This window comes from Nematostella vectensis, chromosome 9 (genome assembly GCF_932526225.1).
Source record: "Nematostella vectensis chromosome 9, jaNemVect1.1, whole genome shotgun sequence".
Lineage (NCBI taxonomy): Eukaryota > Metazoa > Cnidaria > Anthozoa > Actiniaria > Edwardsiidae > Nematostella > Nematostella vectensis.
In genome coordinates, this window is record NC_064042.1 from 1,974,341 (window position 1) to 2,000,331 (window position 25,991).

Genomic DNA, 25,991 nt, shown 5'->3' on the forward strand with positions numbered 1-25,991 from the left:
TGGAGATTTCGGCCCCAACACCGCTATCTCCAGCGAACTGTTCAATAAAAAGGAACCTTAGGTACCCGCGCAGTAAAGGGGATGCAATAACCAGGATCCCAGGGCTGTCTTAGTCGGTAACGCCACGCACGGCTCGCTGAGATGTATACTAAAAAAACGGGGTCTTTTTCCCGCTTGCGCCTCTTGGGAATTAGCATATTGCTCTAGTAGTGTGCTGGTAATATCGTCATCTTGCACAGCACGCCGTGAGGTAATATATATTTCCGCCTTTATCATTTTTTTATCTGTTGTCCTCTGTCGCGTACGTGCATATGACATCCTTCGTGTTGCCCGCGCCTTTAGCCTTTGTTCTCCTGTGCTCAGTCGCGCACGTGCATATCAGTGCACAAAAACAAAAAAAAGTAAGCTGAACTATGTTGAAATCTGCGCGATCTAAAAAAAAGGTTTTTGTGCTTATTTTAGACAAAAAATGAAATATTTAGGCGTTCATATTCTTACACTTACATCGCCATCGGAGGCGCAGGGAGGGCAGAACAAGGGAGTGGCATACAATGAAGGAAAACATTTGTTTCAATATTTGTTTTTATAGTGCATCACTGTTTCACAGAAACAACAGAAAGCTCTTTTTATAAACCCTTTGTTGTAAGAACACAAAGCCATTAAAGGCTACTAAAGGAATGCCTGATATCAATCGAAGTGAGTTTATGGAGCCACTAATGAGTCTTTCTTTCTTGTTTTGGATTGGAAAGCACCTATATATACTATTTTGTTTTTATCTAGCAATCAATGATTATTCCAATAAGAGGTAATAATAACAATGTCTCTAATAATAACAAAGTATCTAATGTACAACAGAGGGTTGCCCTCACAATATTGAGGCTTAGCAACCACAATTCGGACATTGAAACAGGGCCACAAGGTAGACGATAGTACTCTAGCTGGACTACCTGTGTTGACGTCATTTGTGTCAAATAACATCAGAGCGGCCATGTTGGATAGTTGTGTGCGACATTTTCGAGCCAAGAACACAAACAACTGCAAAAATATGTGAATACCTGCACCCATATTGTCCAACAAAATAACAGTACGAAAGTTTGTCGGTAGATTTGACTAGCACTGCAGGTTGTTCCTGTTTTTTTCCAACCATTGCCGTCACTTTGTGGACAGTCGTTAGAAGCTTGAGGAAAACCATGCCCAGCTCACCCAGAAAAAATCTGAGGAGGAAGAAAGGTGAAAATAACACAGCACTTTTTGCTCGAACATCTAATTTGCCTTCTTTGGCGGATGCTGTGAAGGTGATATTTTAGAGGGTGGGGCATACTAATGAGTGTATTTGGTGATTTTTAGCGGTTTCCCACGAGTTAAAACCGATCCCAAAACCGCCAAAACACAATGCAAATGTGACGGATTCTGAAGACGAATCCGATCTTCCCGCATTAGTGGACGATGTGAGCTTTGATGTAAGTGCAGTTTTCAAGCTTATCAGTACAAAACACAGATAACTTATTCGTTGTTTGATTTGCACGCCTTCTATTTAGGAATCAGAGAAAGACGAGTTTGGCAGAGAGAAAGAGCTGGAAAGAAAGGCCACTACAAATGGTTTGTTGCATTATTTTTTTACTATCGTTTCCCTTTTTCAAAACTCCAGCTGAAAATGCGTTTTTTCGCGCAAGATAAAGTGTGAGATATTTGTGCCTAGCAGACACTTTTCTTGTAATGTTATTCAAGGCAATATTTGACTTCCGGTAGTCAATTGTGCCTTATTTCAAGCAAGTTTATGCTTCAACTTTACCAACTTAAAGTTGCATCCATTCAAAAAAGTACTACAATCTATTTCTACAATCTATTGATATGTAAGTGGGCTGTGTTTACTTTAAAAGTGTGTTATTGGTCATTTTTTATCTCTCTTGTAGCTTTATGGCTCCATACTAAAAGAGGTCAAATGACGAATGACAGCTTGAACATATTCCTTTTATTGTGTGCTTTAATGTTTAACACAGTCACATATTGACAAGGGTTCCCTCATTTAGGAGAGAGTGTTGAGATCTGGTTGGATATGTCCAAGGCCGCCCGTGAGAGGCACATGCGTGTGATGAAGATCTACCTGCTGTCCCCATTTTTGTTTGGGGTGGTCGAGCAGGAGGATAAGGTTGCCAGCCAACACAGAGCAACAGCATATTCACTATCTTCTGTACTTCTGTAGTGTTTATACACCTTAAAAATGTTGAAGTCCAAATGGTGAATGGAAAATGGCAGACTGACTGCCACTTTTCCATTTTCCTTAGGCCATTCACGCTGGTGACATTTTTTTTTTGTATAAATGTTTTGAATTTATAGTGGTTCTGTCTAAATTTCCTTTTTTTTTTCATTACGGGGAGAGGGGGTTATTCACCATGGGCAGTGTTAATTCAATGAAGATTCTCGTTGCAAGTTGGGTACTGAAACAAGCATTTACAGTTTTCTTCTATAAAGCAGCCTCCCTTCACATAAAATATTATTGTCATCGTAGATTTATTAGTGGAAAATTCAGTAGTAGAGGTTGTTGTAACAGTGAATATTTGAGTTTGGACTGCAAATTAGTGGCTGTGGCTGCTTGATATAGGTACAAGGTACAGTATTTGAGTCTGTATTTCAGGAGTTTGGTGCAGTAAGTGGCAGCTTTGTAGTCAGTTAATAGTTACTAGTTACCATGGCAACTGTAAAAAGGGCATACTATACCCTCTTCCTATAATTTTCCCTGCTATGCTATAAACCTTGATGAAAACTCATGTATTATCTACACTGTATAAATTTTGACAATTAAAATAAGATTTGAAGCAGTTCTATGATAAACCTAAAATGTGAACTTTTCTTTGTTGTAGTGGATCAATTGGGCTTATCAAAGCCGCTTACTCCCTTCAAGCAGGTCAGTACTGTATTTTGCAATAAGACCCGTAAAATGTGAAGAGGAAGATTATGTTTGTTATGTCTATTATCCAGAAGAATTACAGTAAAAATGCTTTATCACAATATTCAAATGCGCATGCAAAAATAATTCTACTTCTGGTTTGCGTTTCTAACTCTATAATCTTTGCGAAAAACGGACCCTCAAAAAATTTTTAGGCAAAGAATATTCTCCTAGTTGCCCTCTATAAAACTACATATAGATTTCCTGATATTTTAAAAATTAAAGAAATTATTCAAATAAGAGTGACAAAATAAAAATAACAATTTTGCGAAGATTTTATTATTTGGCAGAATCGAAAACAATATCTAACTTTGTAGGCACCCTCCCAAATAATGTTATAAAGCGACATTTATCACCCTTAAATGATCTCCCCTTGTTGTTTTTTCTCTTGTTTTAGTAAATTTGAGATGTCTGCATTGAGCGAGGAGTACTTTCAAGCGGTTGATATTGTGGAAGACTCATTCGACATGCTGAATAAGCACTTGGTATGGTTGCTTAGAAGTCATTTTACTGCTTATGCTAGATCAGGATTGAGTAGACTCATGTTATATATCTTATGTTTGTTATATATGTATGGCTGGTCTGGGCTTTTTTTATCTTTTCTTCTAAATGGCATAGCTTTTCGTATGCCAATACCAGTATGCCATCCTGTACCTTAAGTGAGCACCTAAATTCAAATTTTTATTGAAGATATTTAAACAATTGTACCCTAAATTTGGCACCCCATCTGTTGTTTGATGCCCATTTTAACTGTTTAAGAATGTGTAAATACTAAAACACAACTTTGTGTTGGTAGGAGTTCCCTTTCTATTAGTGATGTATTGAATGTATGGAATTATGAGTATTGTATTATATATTATAAATATCAGTGTCTTTGTAGCTTGCAAAAGAAGTGATGGAGGAGATGGTCAAAGCCATGAGCATGATGGATAAGATAAACACTGTGAGTGTACTGCAATCCTCACACTGATGTGTCCCTTAGGACAAATGTCGGTTTGCTAGTCAGTTGAACCAGCTGAATATATGGTGCAAAGTTAAGTTTTTCTACAGTACACTGTATGTGCTAGGTGAATTTGCTGGCCAGAGAATAGCTTACATAATTTTAACTTTTTGAACTCATTCTACTGGACTTAATGTCAAATTTAAGCAAACTCAAGTTTTATGGTTAATTTTCATAGGTACCACCCTGCAAGATATACTTTCTTTTTTGCTTCACTAATTTATTGCTGTTTGACCAATCCATAATTTCAAAATCTTTCAAGATGAACAAGGTTGAAAAGGCCATCACCTGTGCAGAGAGTTACAACTTGTTCATCAAAATCAGGTGGGCTGAGTCCTATATTTGTTGTTGCTACCATGGATGTTGTATTTTATGTGCTTAGGGCTACACCTTTACCAAACTCAGATCTGCCGAGTCCTTACGTTATTGTTGTTGCCACTATGGATGTTGTATTTTATGTGCTTAGGGCCACATCTTTACCAAACTCTTATCTGCCGAGTCCTTACGTTATTGTTGTTGCTACCATGGATGTTGTATTTTATGTGCTTAGGGCTACACCTTTACCAAACTCAGATCTGCCGAGTCCTTACGTTGTTGTTGTTGCCACTATGGATGTTGTATTTTATGTGCTTAGGGCTACATCTTTACCAAACTCTGATCTGCCGAGTCCTTACGTTATTGTTGTTGCTACCATGGATGTTGTATTTTATGTGCTTAGGGCTACATCTTTACCAAACTCTGATCTGCCGAGTCCTTACGTTATTGTTGTTGCCACTATGGATGTTGTATTTTATGTGCTTAGGGCTACATCTTTACCAAACTCAGATCTGCCGAGTCCTTACGTTATTGTTGTTGCTAAACTATGGATGTTGTATTTTATGTGCTTAGGGCTACACCTTTACCAAACTCAGATCTATAGCTATACAACCTTCACTTGTTATGTCCTGTGTATGGTTGTTACTAGCTTTTAGTTTGGTTTATTTCTTTGTATTTGAATTAGGAAAAAATGAGCATACCAGGTCAGCTAATTTATGGTTGTTGTTTGATTCTTAGTTTGGCAGATGAACTAACGTTTATCTTATTTACCAGTAGCTTGTTTATAGCGCTTTATGTTATTGGCAAACCTGCTACAAGGAACCTTGTGTTGCAAGTTTGTTCTCGAATGATCCAATATAGTTTGTATATTTGCTAAGGGACTGTGTCAAGCATCCAAACAACAAAAGGAAAGATGTTGGATTACTTCTTGCAATACAGCAAGGTGACCAAAGATTATGATTTTTATATGGACTATTAAAGAAATTGTCTTTTTTGGACTATTTAAAAATTGTCTTTTTTTTCTACTCTATTACTCTCCCCCTCTTTTTTTCAGGAGCTTGTGTTTTAAAGAATTCCTTATGCATCTTTAATTAACTATTTATTTTAGCTTGTGACCATATCAAGAAACTAACTCGAGAAAACAAAGATCTTGCAAAGATCTATGAAGAGAACTGTCTCAAAGGAGAAAGGGTGAGGAGCAACACATACAAGCACGTTTCCTGTCAGCTGACTACTTGCCATCTATTCAGGCACATATAATTAACTTAAACCACCTTGAGTGGACTACATGCACCAAATTACACGCACCTGTTTGCCTCATTAACTTCTACCAAATCCCTTGAGATTATCTGTCATCCGCAAGCCGAGAGAGCGAGGTGACAATTAATGTTTGCTTGTCTCTGCAAAACAAAGAAAGTGTAATTTTGGTGGCAACTAAACTATGACTGTTTACTTTTGCTATTAAACTGGCCCATAAAACAGACCCCTAAAATAAGAACCCTCTATATCTAAGCTTTAATTTGCTATACAGAACGTCGCAATTGGTAAAGCAGTCTATTAGTTTTGCCATATGCAAGCCAAGAGAACGAACAACGTATATGTTATTTTTATTCATACATGCCGTAAGCTTCAACTAAAACGTCCTCCTTTCATGTGGCTTTCGTATCAAAGTATTTTCAGCATTTTTAATAGTTCTCCCTGCTTTAAAAAATTCAAACGAACAGTAGCCAACATTCCTGCATGAAGGAAAGCTACACGTACCGATCGTGTAGTACACTCTATGTTTACACAAAATCTGCTCAAGCACTACACTCAAAATACATGCAAAATAACGTGTGCCACGCTGTTAAGTTTCTTCCAGGCTGTAATGTAGGTGTCCTGTTCAGGCAAACTTCCTCAGGCATTAAATTTGACTCCTTTCCTAACAGGCATCAGAAGATAGGAAACTCCAAGGCAATGATCATTTCAACCATGGCAAGTACAAGGCAGCCATCTCTGCCTATACTTTGGCGATCAGTGGAGCGTAAGTAAATCTTATAATTTTCTGCATTAGATGAACTGAATACGAAGCAACTGGCACTAAAAAGTCACATGACAGTTGAGTTGCAAATTCAAGCAAAAATACCAAAGGAAATGACTGCGCCCTCACACCAGATAGCAACAAAAAATGCAATCTACCAAAGAAAAGATTTTCTAGCTGATTCCTTAGCTCTGAACAAATTGCTTTTTGATATGACTGTTTTTTATAAACCAGAATGTGTGTGAATTTGGCAACCTGTGCCCTTCTGTGTTTTTTTTAAGTGCAATTCGCCTATTACAACTGTAAGCCTCATACTTTTTTTACTTTTAGGCCATATAACCATATTTTGTATGGTAATCGGGCACAAAGTTATCTCAAGAGTGAGGACTTAAGGGAAGGCTTAACAGATGGAAGAAGGGCAGTGGTTCTTAAACCAGACTGGACCAAGGTGAGTCAATGGGTGCCCTGTGTTTCCTGCTGTACAAGCCATATAGAGGAGAAATATTGTTGCTGCTTTGATTGTCTCAAGATTCCTACCTTCAAGATTCCTTCTTCAAATAATTTGTCTTTCAATTTAGGATGAAAACAATAAAAAAGGTGTGGTTGACAGGGGCTATTAAAAATGTATTGTTGAAGCTCTTTGCTTCCCATTTCTTTATAGGGTCAGTTCAGGTATGCCCAGGCATTCTTTGAGCTTGGTTATTATGAGAGAGCGATCAGCACCAATCGAGCAGCCATAAAGTTGTGCAGTGGCTGCAAAAACAGTAAAGACCTTGATGTGCAATATGAAAAATTCATGGCTAAACAAGGTATACAACTTTCTTATACCTTTGATACAGTATGGCCCACAGTATATGTAGAATATCGAAACAGCGGTTTGCTGTGCATAATTCAGACTTCCTTAGATTCAAAGTTCCTTAACTTATTGCAGAATTTTTTTACATTTCAGAAAAAGTGAGGCTAGGAGGTAGTGTTAATGGCACCATGAGCAGTCCGCATACCACTGTTAATGGGTTAAACGGAAGACAGGATATTGATAAGAAGTAAGTTAATATTTCCTAATTAAATAATAGACAAATACTATCAAAAACAAAATTAACCATTTTGCTCCTAAACTTGCCAAACTGGCCAGCAACAGGTTGTTTTTAATACTATGTTTTGGCCAGTATATATGAATGCAGCAGATGTTTTTAGACTTCATATTTCAGCCCCCGCCCCCACATTGTAAGGCAAGTGCCATCTTCTCTGTCAATGAATGTATCAATGAATTATAATTCCCAGAAATGTCCTTAAAATGTACCATGAACTCCAGTTCTACTGGACTGACCATAAACAGTACTACCAGTCGCTTGTGCTTTGATTAATGAGTTAAGAATTCAATGAACAAGTGTGTCATATAAGTCTGAAACGGGATAATGAAGTTTTAAGCATATTATTTAAATAAAAAAATTATATTAAAATAAAATTTCTTCCATATTTGTATAACAAATCTAGAAAAAAAAAATATAAGGTTGATAGTACCTTTGACATAAGCACCACTTTTTTCATTTCTCAGTAACCTTGATGATCTTCCTGCGCTTGTTGATGCTGCGACAAGTGACTCTAGCGGTGACAGCAGTGACTCAGATGATAATCATGATCTTGACGGGATTAATAGTGTTCTTACAGATGATGATGATGTGAGTAAAAAGGGCAATTGTACAAAGCAATATTGTTTGTTTGCATAAATGCTGCTTTTTGGGGTTGTACTACATGCTACAATCATGCTTTCTGTTTCCTATTTTTTACTAAGAACAACCAGTAACTGTGAAGTGTCTGTTTTTTTCATCAGGGTCCCCCAGAGCTTGTGACAGAATCTTCAGCAGGTAAGCACTGACATATGAGACTTGATAGAACCAGCCATGACCAGACCTTATCCACACGAATCTTAAGGATTTTTAACTTAGAGGTTTACCCTTTTTTCAACATGTACATATCTGGCGTATTTGGTTACCTAAATACGTTGTTGTTTATCAATATCTATTGTTAATCAATATCTTCTGATTTGCAGCAAGTGATTCTGATGAGATAGATGCAAGGTAAGTGTCACTCCTGCTAACTTGGGAGCCCACTTAAATTTTCTATTGATCCTCAACCACAAACTACATGTTTTACTTACTCATTTCATTATTTTAGTAGCAACCACTAGAACTTTAAGGGTTGTTGCGAAAAGTTTTCAAGTTTTTTCTTTATGGCACTATTTAGTGGAAAACATACAGTATCATTGTGGTGGACCAGTCAATTCAAAAAAATAAGATGAGCTGTTCAAGTGATAAATACTGAACCCTCATGACTTGAATTGTCATTATAAATATAAGTTGTTATATTTTCAGGTTAAAGAAAAATAACACAGAAGCACATTCAAATCATAGCATAAAGAAGCCAAAACCAACCTCTGATGGACACCGAAACAATAATACTTTAAATATTAAAGATGTCAAACCTGCAAGCCAAGGAAAACCCTCCAAGAAACGCGAGGTGAATCCAAGAATTAACTATTTTGAAAAAACTGGAAAAATAGACTCATTGACCTATTGTTTCCTTCTTAGAAAAAGAAAGATGACCCAGCACAGCAAGCCGCTGCACAAAGGAAAAAGGAACTCATGGCCACCTTGAAGCAGGTAAAATTCCCAACAACTTAAGAAGAATAAATTGTCTGTCGCATTTGCTTAGAGCCTTTGAGATGTCTCATTTACTGTAATTTCCTCCAAAATAGTATATAGACGCTTTAACTCAAAGTCCGTTCGCTAGCACTAGCTGGAACATAAAGGACAATATCCTATTACAGTGTGAATCGTACAGTACCAGGTACTAGCCTCACTACCATAAAAGGAATTGCGAATTAAAGAGTTTAGTCTGGTTGTCAAAATAGCCCAATTTTCTCCATATCTATGCCAGGTTTTATTTTAAATTATCAGGTGAGGGGGGGGGGGTATACACTTCTAGGGTCCAGGCACAATCTTTTGGAAATTTTTCGAAACTGAAAATAACAAATAAGGATGAAAATTTTTTGTTGACAATTACTTAGAGCTTTTGAGTTGTCTTGAAGCTAAATACTACTGTCGACCACTTGCTATTACTTTAAAAAGTGCCCCCCCATATTTTGAATTGGGATTTTCTCCCTTTTTTTTCTTTTTTTATAAAATGCAAAAAAGAGATGAAATATTTTTAAAAATCGTCGCCAGTTTTCTAAAAATAAACAGGTGGCAAAAGCATTTTTATGAGGTATACTCTTTTAAGGGTCAAGCCATACTTGGGAAGTTTTGGAAGCTCAAAATTAGGGTGCAAAATATTTTCATTTCGAATGATTTGCTGAAACTCAAGGGCGAGGACTGGCATTGTTTCTTTGTTTCCCCCCCCCCCCCCCATCCGCGCCACTGTTCTGTTGCCACTGACCTTTTTATTCCTCCACAGGGGACGTCTGCACTGTTAGATAAGAAACCACAAGCTGCTGTGCGCTATTACAGTGGGGCACTTAAACTGCTCTCCGAAGACCCTATTGAGGTGCAGTACTGGTATTTGGAATGGACTATATGCAAAACGAGAAACATCATGCTAAGGGACCTGGTATTAAAGCGCTATTGACTGTTGACTAACTGTATTTGCATTCCCTTGCAGAATTTTGAGATCAAGCATATTGACTACATGCTGATGTTGTATGCTCATGGAACTGCTTGCCTGGCTACTGGCATTTATAAGGTTTGCATTAAGAATTTTTAATGTCAGTCTCTCCTTTTCTAAATTCTTCCATTTTTGCCCAATGTTGGAGCCAATTAGGTCCATTTCATCCCAAAATTTCACTTCTCTTAAAGTTTTTATAATGAATTTCTTTCCTATGCGCATTTGGGCCTTCAAAGGCAATAACTATGCTGACATTATATTTTGGCCTTAGAACTCTCATATGTCATACACTTTTCATGAGGCAGGCGTTATTTTTATTATTTTCTTAGTTAGCATATTTTCTTAATTAATCATTTTCATTTCGTCTTCAGGAATTACTGGAAGCTACAAGACAGTTTGAGACCATTATTGTTCAATTTAAAGACACTAAGTTCCCCTTAGCATTTTATGGACTTGGCCGGGTCTACCATCGCCAAAACAGGTATAATCAGTTTAAATAATTTAATGTTGTATTTCTCTGATAATTTAAGAATGTTGACCTTTTTCTTTTCTATTAACACAGCAGTTTTTGTGCAAACTCTTAGAATGAAGCCAATAACAAATTAAAGTCTGCATCTCAATGTTGATGCAAATAATTACAAAATGCTGATTGTGAGAATAAAGATCCAGTTAAGAGTGGGGCTGGGCTATACACAATGTACATATGATATATTTATTTAGCCTTTTTTTGCAGGATTGCTACATGTATGCTAAAAATGTCTATGTATTTACCCACTCCTCCTCTCAAAAATCTAATGATCCAAATTTAAAATCTAGCTTTGAATAGCTTAGCTTTGCAAAATGTCCAGTACACACTGTACTAGGCAGTTCTGAAACAAGGCATGGCATGTTTTCTTCAGATTTTCTGAAGCTCTAGAACCTCTAAATCAAGGGCTGGAGATGGTCAAGGGTGGAGAGGAGTTTGGAGTTTATCGCTGGCCATCTTCACAAGTTATTATAGAGGAAACTAAGCCAGGCAAGCTCCTGGTAGGTGAAATATTTAAATAAAGCATGTATTGATTGACTCAAAATGGATGGAATGCAAGGTTGTGTTAAAAAAGGCCTGTAAGTTTGCAGAGACCAAAACAAACATGTCAGCTGTGACGGGTGCGAAAATGTTGTTGTTATGGTTGGCATTCCTATAGAATGTATAGAGCTGAAATTATACAGAGGACATATTATGAAAAATAATTGTGCATGCATCCCCCCACAGGCAAATTACTCAGACTAGACCAACAAGCAAACTTGCCTCGCTACAGCCATGAGAACCCTGTAAGATAAGTTAGCACCCACTTCTTTTCCAGGTTGCTTTTCAAGCTTTTATCACAGTTTGTAGTCATCCTCCCAGACCAGATGCTGTCTGTAGATATAACTACTGCTCTGGGAGAACAGTCATCTACCTCAGTGACCCAGGTAGGATATAGCTCATATTGACCCAGGTAATGAATAGCTCATATTGACCCAGGTAAGATATAGCTCATATTGACCCAGGTAAGATATAGCTCAAGATCTTTTATATTGTAAAAGATAAGATGATCACCCCCATCTACTTTTCTGGAGAGTCCCCCCCCCCCCCCCCCCAGGTTATATATACTTAGACCATAAGGCCAAAAACTGGAAATCGACTTTGCGTCTCGCGCCACTATTCTGATGTAAACAAGCTTGTAACAATTCACCTTCTTCAGTCTGCCCTGAAGAAGTCTTATTAAAGACGAAAATTTGGCAGAGTCGATTTCCTGTTTTTGGTGTATTGTATTCATTGTTCTGGTACAAGATCGCGACAGTTTGGGCTTTTTGATTTTATTCTTAGACCATGAGGGGTGTCTCTGCTAGATGTTTGAGGACCATATTGTTATTTCTGTTAAGACTGTAATAGATAATGTATGAAGACTCTTTATTATTTCTATTTAGACTACAAAGGGTATGTAAGATTGATGTGTGAGGACTCTTGTCGGATAGACTATCATCACAACTGCTGGAAGAAGTTCAAGTCAAGTTATGATGAGAAAAATGGAGACAAGGTACATTGTGGATGTAACTTCTTCCACCTTGCAATTGACTGTCAACAGCGTATCACTTTTATTTTTGAGCACCAAATGGCTAGAGCTCTTGATCCACCATAATTAAAATTAGTTTGAGTTATTAGGAGTTCAAGAAGTACTGTTTTTCTCTTTAGCGAAAGTCTTGGTCTAATGTAATAAGGTTATCTCCTTGAATCCTGATTACTGTGGCCATTAGTTAACAATAAAAACTTTGCCTTTATTCTTTTAAATATGTGTGTTCTTTGTACTCCTATATTAGATTGTAACCCCTGGGCAATCAACTTTTCTGCTACTCATTTGAACACTGTTATGTTTCGTACCCCTTCAGGATTTCTTAGATGGCCAGTGCATGACTCCAGATTGTGAAGCTCCAGTAGTACGGGTACAGATATTCAGTGATGCTGGACTGAAAACTGAGGTATTGCTTGTCGAAAACTTTGTCATTCTTACCCACAGCGTCTTTTCCAATTCTCCTGGTTCATCTGTTGCTTGTGTGCAGAGGCAGTGTAAATTTTATAGTGTCCAGCCAAGCTACAGTATTCTATTGCCCCGCTAACATGAACAGATATATCTCATATTCCCTGCTTTGTCAAATTGAGATTTATTAAAATTTACTTTAGTTTAGACCCAGTTTTTAGTTATTTTATCCAGTTAAATAACTCAAACTTGGATCACTCACGTTCCCCAACTTTTTTTGCTTCCCTTGACTATACTTCTCTACAGATTATTTTCTACTTGCATGCAGGCTTTCATTCTAATTTTTCAAAAAGTCACTATTAAAGTTAACAGGTTATTTTCTTCTTGTTTTTTTTTTAAGCTGTGTTTCTATCTGCAGTTTGCATCATCAAAGGCAGATACCAAGGCCATCAAACAGAGTAAAACAAAAACCCCAAGGTGCGACTGAAATCAAGGCAAACAGAAATCATGATAATGCTTTTAATTATGTATGATTGATGTGTTGCATTATAACCAATGTAAAGAAATGGACCTATCCCATGTGAGCATTTAAATTCTCTAATGCCAGGCCATGAATAAATAGCTACCACATCAGTAGATTTAATTTCACTTTCTTATGTCAGGGAGTTGCAAGGGAACAACTCCCTGCTTATTGTAATCCTTGATCTGGTGTAAAGTGTTGCATTGTTCCGTTATTCCGTTCTCTCACAACTCCCTGGTTATTCACAGCAAACAGCACAAGCAAGATAGGTACAGGCGAGAACGAGCAGAATCCAAGACAGAGGAGAACAACCTTACCACAGATGATGAGAAGCAAAAAGATGAACATTTATCAATACAAGCCACCCCTAAAAGTCAACCATCAACTCAACAAAGTATGTGCATAAGCTCACGCGCTAACTCGAAATGTGAGTAATTGAACACCAACGATAGTTGATGATAATGAGATGATAAGATGAAATTAACGTAATTGGATTTGGATACTGTAGTTGGCACTGAAAGGTCAATAATCCCATTTCCTTGTAAGGCGATCATGTGAACAACCTATTCCTTTGTGTTTCAGCTCACCTTAATGACCATTCAAGTGACAAGACAAAACAACTTGTAAGTGCCTTTTATTGATATAGACCATATAAAGACATTATCATGGGCATACAGTAGCTAGAAATTTTGTCTGGAAGTACACAGAGGTGGTGTACATTGCAAAATGCAAAAAAAAGTTTCAATATAAGAGAACCAGAATTCAAAAGGGAATCTGAAAGGGACAACAGATGTGATCCAGGGTTTTATTGTGAATGTGTTGTTTTTATAAGGCATGTCATTGTTTGAAGCATCTTTTGGGTTCTGCTTGTTATTTTTGTCTTGCCTTGTTTGGTGTGAAGACAAATTAAATAAGAAATTATGGAAATCTTTAGTTGTAATTTTAGCCAAAAACAATAAAATGCAAGACTTGCTGAAAATATTTGTGAGGGGGCGGGGGCATTGATAAAGTCAGATAATCCACTTATGATTGCCTTTTGATTTAACATGTCATTTCTAATAATCAGGCTTTGCTGGGAGGCATCAGCCTCATGGGCACCCTCCAACCCCCCCCCCCCCCCTACCCACACACCCCCACACACACTATATGCTACAGCCCGAAATTGTACATAATGTTTTTTTTTTATGCAGAAACAAGACACAAAAATACAGACTGACGAGAATCAACTAAATGCATGCAACCTGGAGGATAATGGAACTGGGTTGTATATTCTTAAAAAGAATGAAGAAAAGCCACAGGAAGACCCGGTCAGTTTTTATGCTTGGTTTTGACATGTTGAACAGCACCAAACCAGCAGCTCAGTCATAGGTTGGCATTTCTGGCACAGTGCTGCCAGCGAAATCCTGTGCTAAAGCAGGGCTGTAGCAGGGGGTAGGACACTACTGGAGGCATGTGCCCCCCCCCCCCCCCCCCCCAATCCCCCCAATATTTCCAAAAACAATATTTCCAAAGGGAATGACCAGTGAGGCGTTGCTGTGTTTCTGTATTGCCCCGCCTCCCCCCCCCCCCCCATCTTACATGGCCTGCTATAGCTCTGTAAGGTTATGTGAGTGTACAAACAGCCATTGATGGCGCTGTTAGGCAGTTCAATGTTTCTCAAAACCAACGCTGGACATCATCTTAAATATCTTTACGTGTCTTTATCATGTTTTTGTTGGAGGAAGATCAAATAATCTGTGTAACATTTTAAATCTTGTAAGCTGAACTACAACAATGTGGAATACATATATATATATATACACACACACACACAATGAGAATATGAAATGGATAAGAAATTGATGCAAAGGCGCTGTAGTAAGTAAGTTTGTTTGGTGTGATAATCTTCAGGTAACCGGAAAGGGCATCAAGAGCAAAAGCAAAAGGAAAAAAGCAAAGGTGGGCTCTTTTCTTCTCAACGAGAGTCTAGAATATTTGCCAGTGGATATTCTTTTACGAGGCGTAACTCTAAAAGTTTATTTATAAGCAGCCCATCTTATAACAATCAGACTTGCATGCTTCCCAGATTTAACACAGTTACACATTGAAGCCCAAAAATTAGGGAACATCCCAAAGGCATAAGAGATACCAAATCTATTAAATATTTTAGAAAAAAATTTGCAAGCAAAATTGGATAATGAATACAGAAACTGTATCCTCTGCTTCTCATAACTCCATCATTCTGTAGTGATAATTTGTAGTGATCATTCTGTAGTGATAATTTGTAGTGATCATTCTGTAGTGATATGTGTTTAAGAATCACTAAGAACTGACTTTGGACCCTGTTGGTCTGGACAATTATTATTATTATTATTATTGTGTATTATTAAATTATTATTAGTGTATTATAAGTTTGGTCGAGGCTGTAATTCCATGTAAGCGTAGGAACGTTACAATTTAAAATAGAGTGCGCACAGAAAATGAGTAACAAACTTCTTAGCTACAGCCTCAAACCCTAACACTTGGCAAGATTTGTATTAAACTATTAAAGACTCCCCACCAATGTTTACAATTCCACTATGCCTAACGATCAATAAGTTTCACTTTATTATCATTGTATATAGTTTCAGATTCTTAGACTCATTTATCCATATTTTAAATTAAAAATTTTGATCTTTATCAGTAAAGATAGTATTAGATTCTTCAGAGACTTTTGCTATTATTTCTTTGTGTGCCCTTATTGGAGCTACATGCCAGACTGTTGGCTTTGACACTTGAACTCATTACTTTACCCTATTTAAGAACAATAAAATGCCAAAAAGCTAAATCCATTGATGCAACCATTTTCACAGACTAAGAATTTGCTAAGTCATAATTGTTCATGTAGCAGTAATGATATAATTTTTTTTTTCTAACGATAGAATACCCAGAGCTTGGACGAGTTTCTTAAGCACCTTGGTAGTGATGGTAATATGCCTTCGCCCACTGATACTAGTGTTAATGATGTGAATAAGCCAGAGACCTTATTTGGAGGAAGGTGAGTTTGATCTATCAGAATTTGAAATCTATGGCATAAAAATACATTTTACTAATTACTTATCTTCAATAAGAAACCTCGGGCCAAAAGTATGGAATAAACTCCCCGAAGGCATAAGAGATACCAAATATTTTTCTTTTAAATGTTTTAGACAAAAAGTGAACACCTTCCACTGCCTATGCTAAAAAAGTTTTAGTTCATCATTAGAATGTCATATGTACTAACACTCGCACACATATAGCAGGCTGTCAATTATCCTTGGGATGCCTTTATAAAGCCCATGCTTTGTGTGTTATTGTTTCAGGTTATTCCCGACTCCTCCACCGGACTGGTATCAGCAAGAATTGGATTCTTCGTTTGCTATACCTCCAGAGCTACAAAGTGAACACCAGGCAATAGAGGCAGAGTTCAAGGCTATGAATAACCCTTTCCCCCTGAATATAGCTACCAATGCTGGTTACGTCGCAGATCCTATAAAGGCAGACACTGAGACTGCTTTAGACTATATACTGTCGTAAGTAATTTAAGGATAATCATCATTGCCAGCTATTGTTTCTAGTATTGTCATTATTATAAAAATATTGTTGTTAACAATATCACCATCATCATCATCGTCTTAATTGTAATTATAGAAGCAGCCACGATTCCATGATCATCGTCCTTGCCATTAGCATTGTCAAATCGTTTATATTTTCAACGTAACCATCAGTGTTGCCTCACCATCTTTGAAAATGTCATTGTCACAATGCTGTCAATCATTAGCTCTATAATATTAGTAACTATAACACTCACTATCATAGTCATCTCTGTAACCATCAGTGTTGCCTCACCATCTTTGAAAATGTCATTGTCACAATGCTGTCAATCATTAGCTCTATAATATTAGTAACTATAACACTCACTATCAGTCTCACTATAGTCATCTACGTAACCATCAGTGTTGCCTCACCATCTTTGAAAATGTCATTGTCACAATGCTGTCAATCATTAGCTGTATAATATTAGTAACTATAACACTCACTATCAGTCTCACTATAGTCATCTACGATACCATCACTGGCATCACTTTCCAAGAATAGAAGTAACCCGGTACATCAAAGAGACTGACTGCATGTTATTATCTAGGATGTTCCATGAAGTGCTGTCAGTGCATGGGCCATTAGATATCAGTGACGCACGCATCCTGGAGCCTCTTAATTTCCTGCCAGAGTCATACCAGCAAACCATAGATAATGCGGGCGGCCTTAAGCCCTTCTTTACAAATTCTGGACAATTTCTTGTGACTGGAAACACAGTCATGCTTCCAGATGACCTGGCATTTCAGGAACTGATCCAAAAACAAAACCCTGCCCTTGGGCTGGATGGAATCAGGAAATCGAAGAGTTTTACAAATGACGAAGCAAACTTTTTACTGGATGATCATCAGGGTGGTCATCTTAGCAATAGTGCGTCTCCTGAAACATCCCCATTGAACCCATCTTCAAAGGAGTTTTACCCTCGGAGCCTATCTTTAACAAATCTTGATGATGGGACCACCACCCTACAGCCACCCTGCTTGCCGACTGATGTGACAAGTGCGGAAAACATTAACATGAACATCAAAATACCATTATTGCATGATGATAGTATAGTAGAATGGCTTGTACCTAATATGGCAGACAAAATAAGTAAAACAGAGGATAATAATATAGTAAGTAACTGTGTTGATACAGGAACAGAGACCGTCTCTAATTGTACCATCGATGCATCATTTTCGCCAGAAAAAAGCGCAAAAGACAGCTCCTCAGATTCCCTGCTAAGCCCTCCAAGACTTTCCAGGTTTGGGAGTAATGGACCTGAAGTCACAATTAGCGTGAAGACCAAAGGAATCCAGACCCAGCCACAGGTGAAGACTAAGGGAATCGGGACGGATCCTCTTACTGAACCTTACAAGTCGGAGTACACGAAGGCCGTGCAGGAAAGGGACGAGGCTAATCGTAAGGCACAGGAACTACAGGATAAGTTGGCGGGTATCCAGGGCAAGCACAACCTGGAGGTCGAGAAACTAAAGGAAAAACTCTCAGAGATGCAGCAGGAAAAGGAGGTCAGTGCACCTTCACTTAGCGGGGTGTTAACTTGTTCACTTAACACACCCTTACCCCCCTGACAACCCTGACGTCGATCAGTAGTGTGTTACCTTGGTCACTGGACACACCCTTGTCCCATTCTCTCCCCCCTTTTCCTCTGTCATCTCAGTTAACTCTCAGCACCTTCATTCAGCAGTGTGTTACCTTGTTCACTAACCACACCCTTGTCCCATTCTCTCCCCCTTTCCTCTGTCATCTTAGTAAACTCTCAGCAACTCCATTTAGCAGTGTGTTACCTTGTTCACTAACCGCACCCTTGTCCCATTCTCTCCCCCTTACCTCTGTCATATCAGTAAACTCTCAGCAACTCCATTCAGCAGTGTGTTACCTTGTTCACTAACCGCACCCTTGTCCCATTCTCTCCCCCTTTTCCTCTGTCATCTCAGTAAACTATCAGCACCTCCATTCAGCAGTCTGTTACCTTGTTCACTAACCACACCCTTGCCCCATTATCTCCCCCTTTCCTCTGTCATCTTAGTAAACTATCAGCACCTTGATTCAGCAGTGTGTTACCTTGTTCACTGGACACACCCTTGCCCCTTTCTCTACCCCTTTCCTCTGTCATCTCAGTAAACTCTCAGCACCTCCATTCAGCAGTGTGTTACCTTGTTCACTAACCACACCCTTCCCCCTCTATCTCCCCTTTCCTCTGTCATCTTAGTTAACTATCAGCACCTTTATTCAGCAGTGTGTTACCTTGTTCAGTGGACACACCCTTGCCCACCTCTCTCCCCTTGTCATCTTTTTGATATATTGAAAAGAAACTTCGCTTACCAACTTTACTCATCCAATAGCACACGTTGAAAAGGGAGACATGTCAGTCGGCATATTTTTTTTTGGAATAATATTTATTTAGGTTCTTTCAGGACAATGCTTATATCAGACGATGACCTTCTACTAAATCAAACGAAAGACTGAATAAAATCTAATCTTCATTGTTTTGTAGTTTTTGCACTAGTTTGCGGTAGCTACTATGCCGTCAAGACGAAAAAAAGTTTTAAAGATAATATAATCGCGAGGCTTGCCGGGAAAAAGCGTTTGGGTATACCTTGGGCTATGATAAACACTATATTGCGTATACTATTGCTTGATATTAATATTCATAATTTTGTAAAAATATACTGTGTCCTTCAAACTATTAAAACTGTTTTCTATATTATTGTTGTCGTAGCTACACGAACGTTTGCGGGCCTATTTTTAATCTTTTTTGGGTGAGAGAGTTTGGTGAGTGTTCTTGAAACAATGTCAAGGACAAGTGTTCAAACATACCGGCAGCCTTTGGTGCAATCCTACTTGCGACACTTCAACCCAATCAAAAATAAAAAGGGCTTAATTCTACTCTACGTATAAAATCATACAGCGATAGTTATATTTTTCAAAACGCTAAAAACATTTCAAACAAATTAAGAACACCATTGCCACAGACTTTACCTTGTTGGTGATTGTAGCGTTATGAAATCCAGGACGCTCACACTAGACTGGTACGACCCCAATACATCTCTCCCTTTTCTTAATTTTTTTTTTTAACATTTAATTTTTTTTTGTAGAAACTCGCGAAAGAAATCTCAAGCTCGAAGCATGAATGCAAACAAGAGTTACACAAGCTCCGAGGAGAGTTTGAGGATAAAAAAAGACAATCGGAGACTCTTCAGGATCGCTTTAAGACTGAGTCAGAAAGGTTTAAAGCTACCATAAAAGGCCTGCAAGACGAGCTGACTGCTGCCAAGGCTGATTTGAGTACCGAGAAGTAAGTTATAATTGATTTTGTGTTGTTGTTTCGCCTGTTGTTGCCTTTTTTTACTAAGCACAAGGCTTCAAAAGAGTTCTAGTACAACTAAGTGTAGGCTTTGGTTCGATATTGCGTTTTGCAATACGTGCAATGTTTATGGGGCATTGAAGAGCGTTAGGGTAGCTTTTGTATATATATACTTTTCATTGCCTTACATAGCGCGTTCTGGGTCATTGCCTTACATAGCGCGTTCTGGGTCATTGCAGGGTCCGGATTGAGTTTGGTTAGGGTATAACCCTTTTGGCTCTGACAAAATTCCATCCCTTCTGATGGGGATGGATTTGGAATAACATAAAAGCTTTTTTTTTTTCGTGTATAAGCTAAAATGATCACGTCGATGTTTTCCTTGCAGGACAAAGTCAAGCTCGGATACTGTGCAGAAAGATGAAGCAGTTCGCAAAGTATCTGCACTCAGACAACAGCAGGAGCAAAGAGCTCAGGAAGCAGAGGTATTCTATTCAACACTCCACTCCCCACGGTTACTCGTATTCGCCAGAAGCGAACGCAAGTTGAATGACTTGTTGAGACCCTTTGGCTTTAAGAATGTCGATCAACCACTCCTTTGTTAGTATTTACAATTAAAAATACAGTGGTTCAATTTGCCAGAAAAATAAAAAATAATTAACCACGATTGAAGTCTGATACTTTATTGGTGATATTTGATTAAAACTGTCTGAGTTACCTGCTTGAATGAGCCGATGGTAATCGACCTTTGAGGCACCATTGTGCAGGAGCATAAAAAGGTGGCATGATCGGCCCTCTTTAAAGAAAGTTTTATAAAATATGACAGTGTAACAAAACAGCTTCAAATCTTGTTAACATCGTACATGTCTAAGAAAAAAAACGAAAAGAGCTAGTTCTCCTTGATAAAGTTTTTGATAAAATATTATAACATTTTTTACAAAACAACATAAAATCGTCTTGTTGACATACTTCGACAGCTACATTGAAATTCGTTGCATCATGAACCAATATTCAGAGCGTTGTCTCCGACAGTAAACCAGTAAAACAGTAAAATTATTTTTCTTGTGTGTCTCAGGTTAAGCTCCTGGAACTCCGTCGCGACGTGGGGCTGCGTTTCCTCGAGCGAGCATATCAAGAATCACACATCACACTTACCAACTTGACAGCATACTCCACCATGTGAGCATCTTATCCTTTACTCATCATCAAGTTTAGTATTATCTGAGCTGTCCGCCAAATCTTCATTTGCCCCTGAAATTCACTGGAAACACCTTAAACCCATATTTTTGCAGTCAGTGTGAAACATTTTTGTGTGTCCAACGTTTGTGGGACAAAATGGCTGCCCTTACGTCACGTCACTTCTGATTGGTTAATCTCTCCATTAAAGATAATCACATCATCAAGATAGTCACATCTTGTTTTCATTTATTATTTGAACACAAATTAAGTGAAGAAATTTAGAAATACACATCTAAAAAAATTCAAACGAAAATATCGCAATAGCTTCTAGATAACAGCCGATGAAAATAGAAGCTTCCTAACACTTAGCGGCTGACAGAAACTCTTTAAGCCCGTGCAAACAGCGCTTAATATGGGGACTTGCGCCAAGAGATCATGTGACTGTTTGGGTGACAAACCTGCGCACGCTCAAGCTTTTAAGAGCGACAAAGAGAAACAAAAAGCACTTTATTTAGTGCTTACGAAAACTTCCCAAATTTGTTTTTCAAGATGGGGTTTAGTTTTATTTTTTTCGTCTCTTTCTGGTGTTACGGGCACAGTCAATTCTATGATTATTTACTTTTGAATTTGCCACCCAGAGAGGTCACGTGATCTCTTAGCGCAAGTAGTGCTGGAATTGTTGAAGTAGATCACAAGCTTCACCTTTGGTTTGAGGCTAGCTGGCACGGAAATTTCTTCCGGGATGGCGGTTGAATCCTTCCTTGTCTATTTTCTGAACAGGTGTCCAGGTACAAGTAAGCTGGAGGAGATGCTTAACACTTGGCGCGTGTACGTTAACGACACGAGACAAAAGATCGTACAGTGCAAGGTAAAGGGTAGTTACTTTACTCTGTTAGAGAATGCTCTGAGAAACGCCTCCGTCAGGGGAGAAGCCTGGATTTCGTAATATGCCTAAGAAGAAGAATAACGTATCGTGTATCAAGTTGCAGGTTTTCAGTGCGGATTTACGCAGAAGAGGTTAAAGCGTGTGTGTCACTTGGCCAGCAGCCAGTGTTCGAAACGCTATCTGATTGACATAATCTCTACTTAGCGAATCAGCGTGGTAAAATAAAAGCGATCCTGGATACGTAACTTTGTCCACGGTAGCAAGTGGTATACTATAAATGGCTAGTTTATCCCTTTTGCTCTCAAATATGAAGTAAGCCACGTTTGCGTTCTACAATTGCACTTTAATAGTAACCAGGTATGCCATAACAGATGTTAGAGATAGGACTGGGGAAATAATCAGAATGCAGGATTTATCACCGCGCCTGCAAAAATCATAAAAAATAAAATCTTTATTCTAAGTCGATTTTCCTCAAAGTTGTTGTCTCTGTTTTCGTGCAGACCATCTTTGATAAACAGATTCAGGAGGTTCAGAGTGGCCGCGCCCTGTCGACCCTCACCCCTCTCCCCATCCCTGGCCCTGCACCCTATCCCGCCCCCACCATGCTCAACCTGCCGGTAAGTACTACAGGAGCAACAAGAAAATCATCTTCTCTCACACAAGATTGTCTGCCTTTTCACGCCTGGTGCTTTTCGGCGCTTTCTAACTGTTGTGAATTCAAAATGGCTTCAATTGCTGAAACGAGTGTAGTTCTGGGATTTCCTGATTTCTTATTTCGTAACTATATTATCATTTTTGTAACTGGTTCAGACTATTAGTTGGTCTAAATCATGAATTGTATGTACATAGGTCACTGTACTGTGTACTGTGGATAGCTTAATACTACGGAGTATATAAGTTGTTCCGTTATTTTTTTAACCAGATGATTGCCATCGGCAGAAGAACAAACTTGAACACGAGTTCGTGTTCGAGTTCGTGTCCGGTTATTTTGCCTGTCCGATATTCCCTCCGCTCATAACTCTATTTGTATAAAGATTCGTTCTTTGATTTGTTCTGTTGTCCCAGGGTCAACAAGGCATTCCACCCCAAGTACCTCAAACAAGCAACAGACTACCACCCACAGCGACAACAACCGCTCTCTCAGTAACCCAGCCTCCAAAGGTAGCCCAAGCCGCTGGGACAGCAGTACCTGCAAGCAAACCTGCGACCAATAATATGCAAGCAGCTAAACCATCTCCAGCAAATCACGTGGCACCTCCGAAGGCCTCTTCAACAAATCACGTAGCAGCAGCTAAGCAGGGTGTATTTCCCGCTGCTAAACAGCCAATGCAATTCGCAGCTCCTGTAGCTAAACCCCCTCCACCTCAGGCTACTGCGCCCCAGGCTAAGGCACCGATACCCGCCAAGCCTACCGCAGATGATCCTTGCGTGGCCGGGGGCGTGACAGCCGCAAAAGCTGTAGGGGGTGCCTCGGAGACCAAGACTAGGCCCTCAAATAGTTTTGAGAAGATAATGTTGCGGTTATCCACGATGTATCCGCATTTCTCCAGGTACGTATCAGTGTTTTGGTTTGCCTTATCTTACCTCTCATACGAGATGAAAAACAAGCCCGAATTATCCCAGTACAATTGACCCGAACTAAAGTGTTCTACTGTATTATTATGCGCCTGTGTAGCGAGTGCAAAAGGCAGAGAAAATCACGCAAGAGGGAAGAACAGGTCCTCCACGCTAGCACACCCAATTGTCTACTTTTGCATTCACTCGCACACAACGGTCTTGATCTTCCGTCTTCTCTGATTGTACCATCTACTCCCGCCCTCAATTGGCCACTGTACTCATTCGCGTTCTGTTTGTAGGTCGGAGCTGACGGGCTTCATAAAGGAGGTGCGTCAGAATAAGCACGGTACGCTCACAGGCCTCTCCCTGGAGGAGATTGTCGCCAGTGTCGCGGGACTAGTAGACGCCAAACACAAGGTAACCCATTTTGGACCAACATCAGCGAAATCTACCATCAGCGAAATCTAACATCATCAGCGCATAGTCCTAAGATTTGTTTTCGTTTCGGAAACGGCAAAAGGTTGATCTGCAAATTCACAATTTTCAAGATTTTCAAAGTCAAATCTCATCGCGCATAGATTATACATGTCACGCGATGACTAGATGTCAGCGGTCTCGGTGTACAAGGATCATCTGTGACAGGGCTTGGGCTCATCACGTGCTTCACCATGATACACCATCTGTTGTTCACTCGTAGCTAAATGTTGATCTTTTTTTATGTGCTTCACCATGATACACCATCTGTTGTTCACTCGTAGCTAAATGTTGATCTTATTTCATGTGCTTCACCATGATACACAATCTGTTGTTCACTCGTAGCTAAATGTTGATCTTATTTGCGTTTCCAGAGCGGCGCGCTAAGACCGCCAGGAGCTCCTGTAGCCCAAGCCGGTCCACACCGCATAACCGCCCCGCCCAGGCAGCTCAACCAATCAGCTAATAGCTCCCAGCCTCCTGCACCAGTCCCCGCGCATCCACCGCCAGCGGCGTCCTTAGAGTTCGACGAAGAAGACCCTTGTGTGATCTGTCACGAGGAAATGCGCCACAACGTCGTCAGATTGGAGTGTGGACACAGATACCACGACGCGGTAACGCAACATGTCACGCTTTGAGATGTCACAAGATGTCCCAATGCTTGACACTTTTGATTCATTTTCCTGGAAAACTGTCAGCAGATTTTCTAGACCGAAATCCAATATTCGTCTGCTGGAAAATTAAATAATTCTCAGGGGTTCAGGCTGATTTATAATCGCTGCTAAAGCTTTTTTTTCACGTTTTGTCTACGGGCCTGTTTACATATGGGACCGCGCTATTACTGGGTGAAATAAGAAACTATGGCTGGTGTCCATATGGTCGGGCTATTAGATCGTGGTCTAGAAATCCACTTTTTTGATTTGTGAGTGCACCTAGCCCAGTTGTGCCGATCATACAGAGACCTTTTAACAGCGTAAGGATTGCCCCTGGAAACGCCGTTTACGGCACGGATATTTGAGCGGTCGAAGTATCTCATAAGATCAGCATTCTATTTCGCCAAACCAAACGCAGTCCTTTAAAGAATGTTGATCAACCACTTCTTTGTTATTGTTTATCATTGAAAATACATTGGTTTGATCGCAAGGAAACTTCAAAAATAATCTACGAATGAAGTTTGAAATGTTAATGACGATATTTCATTGAAAATATCTTGGTTACTCCCTTGACTTAGCCGATGGAGATGGATGCTTTGTGTGACTCGGCATTGAATGGCGGCGTGATTGGTCTTCTTTAATTGCCGAGCACATTTCTGTCATTCTATAACCCTCTCCCCCTGCGCCGTCTAACTCTTGTTTTTCGTTGCAGTGTATTCGCAAGTGGTTGCTAGGGGAACAAAGCACGTGTCCCACGTGTAGAGTACACGCACTGCTACCTGATGAATTCCCGCGATTGCGGTAACTCCGCTGGCTCCAACGCGGCGTGCAGGCTCTCTGTTTAGTGTTTAGGGCGGACTGGCGCCGTTTTGTTGGTGCATAGTTCTCTGTGTCGACTGTAGAAACTATGGCAACGTACACTTTTTGGCTGCGACTTGTGTCGCAAAAATAATTTCAATGTTTCACTTGAGAAAGTTACAAAAGAGGGTGAAACATGTGCAAAATGCGACTTGCTTTTTTTTTTGGCGAAACGAGTTTCTTAACTCGACTATTTCTTAACATTTTAAATCCACGTATCCTTTATTTGTAATCTTTTAGGTTTGCATCACCTTCTTCATTTTTCTCTTTGTAGACATCGTGCTGTTTTATTTGTTTTATTTACCTCCCATGACACTGTGTAACTTCAAGCATTTTATCACGTTTTGTTTAGAAGACAATAAACCAAGCAACAGTATCTGAAGTCTTGTAGTTTGCTTACCAAAATCTAGATGTTTAGGGATCTTATCAATTTAAAATTAAATTAAATAAAAAAAAAAACGAGAAAAAATGGATAGGGATGACCCCGCCCTCGAGGTGACCCCAACCCCGAAGGCTGCGTTCCAATAGT

The 25,991-nt window shown here is 39.2% G+C and overlaps 1 protein-coding gene across 3 annotated transcripts; it reads left to right on the top strand.

The window, feature by feature from the left end:
- Positions 1-947: 947 nt before the first annotated feature.
- LOC116616870 (E3 ubiquitin-protein ligase TTC3) lies at positions 948-25,838 on the top strand. 3 transcript variants are annotated; one of them, XM_032378974.2, is made up of 43 exons: positions 948-1,230; positions 1,348-1,460; positions 1,539-1,599; positions 2,031-2,149; positions 2,862-2,905; positions 3,345-3,432; positions 3,828-3,890; positions 4,210-4,271; positions 5,141-5,205; positions 5,371-5,453; positions 6,191-6,285; positions 6,613-6,730; positions 6,944-7,091; positions 7,232-7,325; positions 7,838-7,961; positions 8,114-8,147; positions 8,333-8,360; positions 8,655-8,799; positions 8,871-8,942; positions 9,736-9,825; positions 9,940-10,020; positions 10,314-10,423; positions 10,842-10,968; positions 11,286-11,394; positions 11,893-12,002; positions 12,352-12,441; positions 12,841-12,917; positions 13,209-13,354; positions 13,543-13,583; positions 14,151-14,267; positions 14,851-14,898; positions 15,861-15,976; positions 16,281-16,490; positions 17,102-18,059; positions 19,650-19,849; positions 20,244-20,340; positions 20,931-21,034; positions 21,815-21,902; positions 22,421-22,537; positions 22,986-23,470; positions 23,777-23,894; positions 24,326-24,565; positions 25,317-25,838. In XM_032378974.2, the coding sequence occupies exons 1-43, from the start codon at positions 1,191-1,193 to the stop codon at positions 25,407-25,409; spliced, it is 5,568 nt and encodes a 1,855-aa protein (XP_032234865.2). In that variant the 5' UTR covers positions 948-1,190; the 3' UTR covers positions 25,410-25,838. The 3 variants fall into 3 exon arrangements, with proteins under 3 accessions (XP_032234865.2, XP_032234867.2, XP_032234868.2); XM_032378976.2 differs by having other exon boundaries at positions 12,859-12,917; XM_032378977.2 differs by lacking the exon at positions 22,421-22,537.
- The last annotated feature ends 153 nt before the right edge of the window (positions 25,839-25,991 follow it).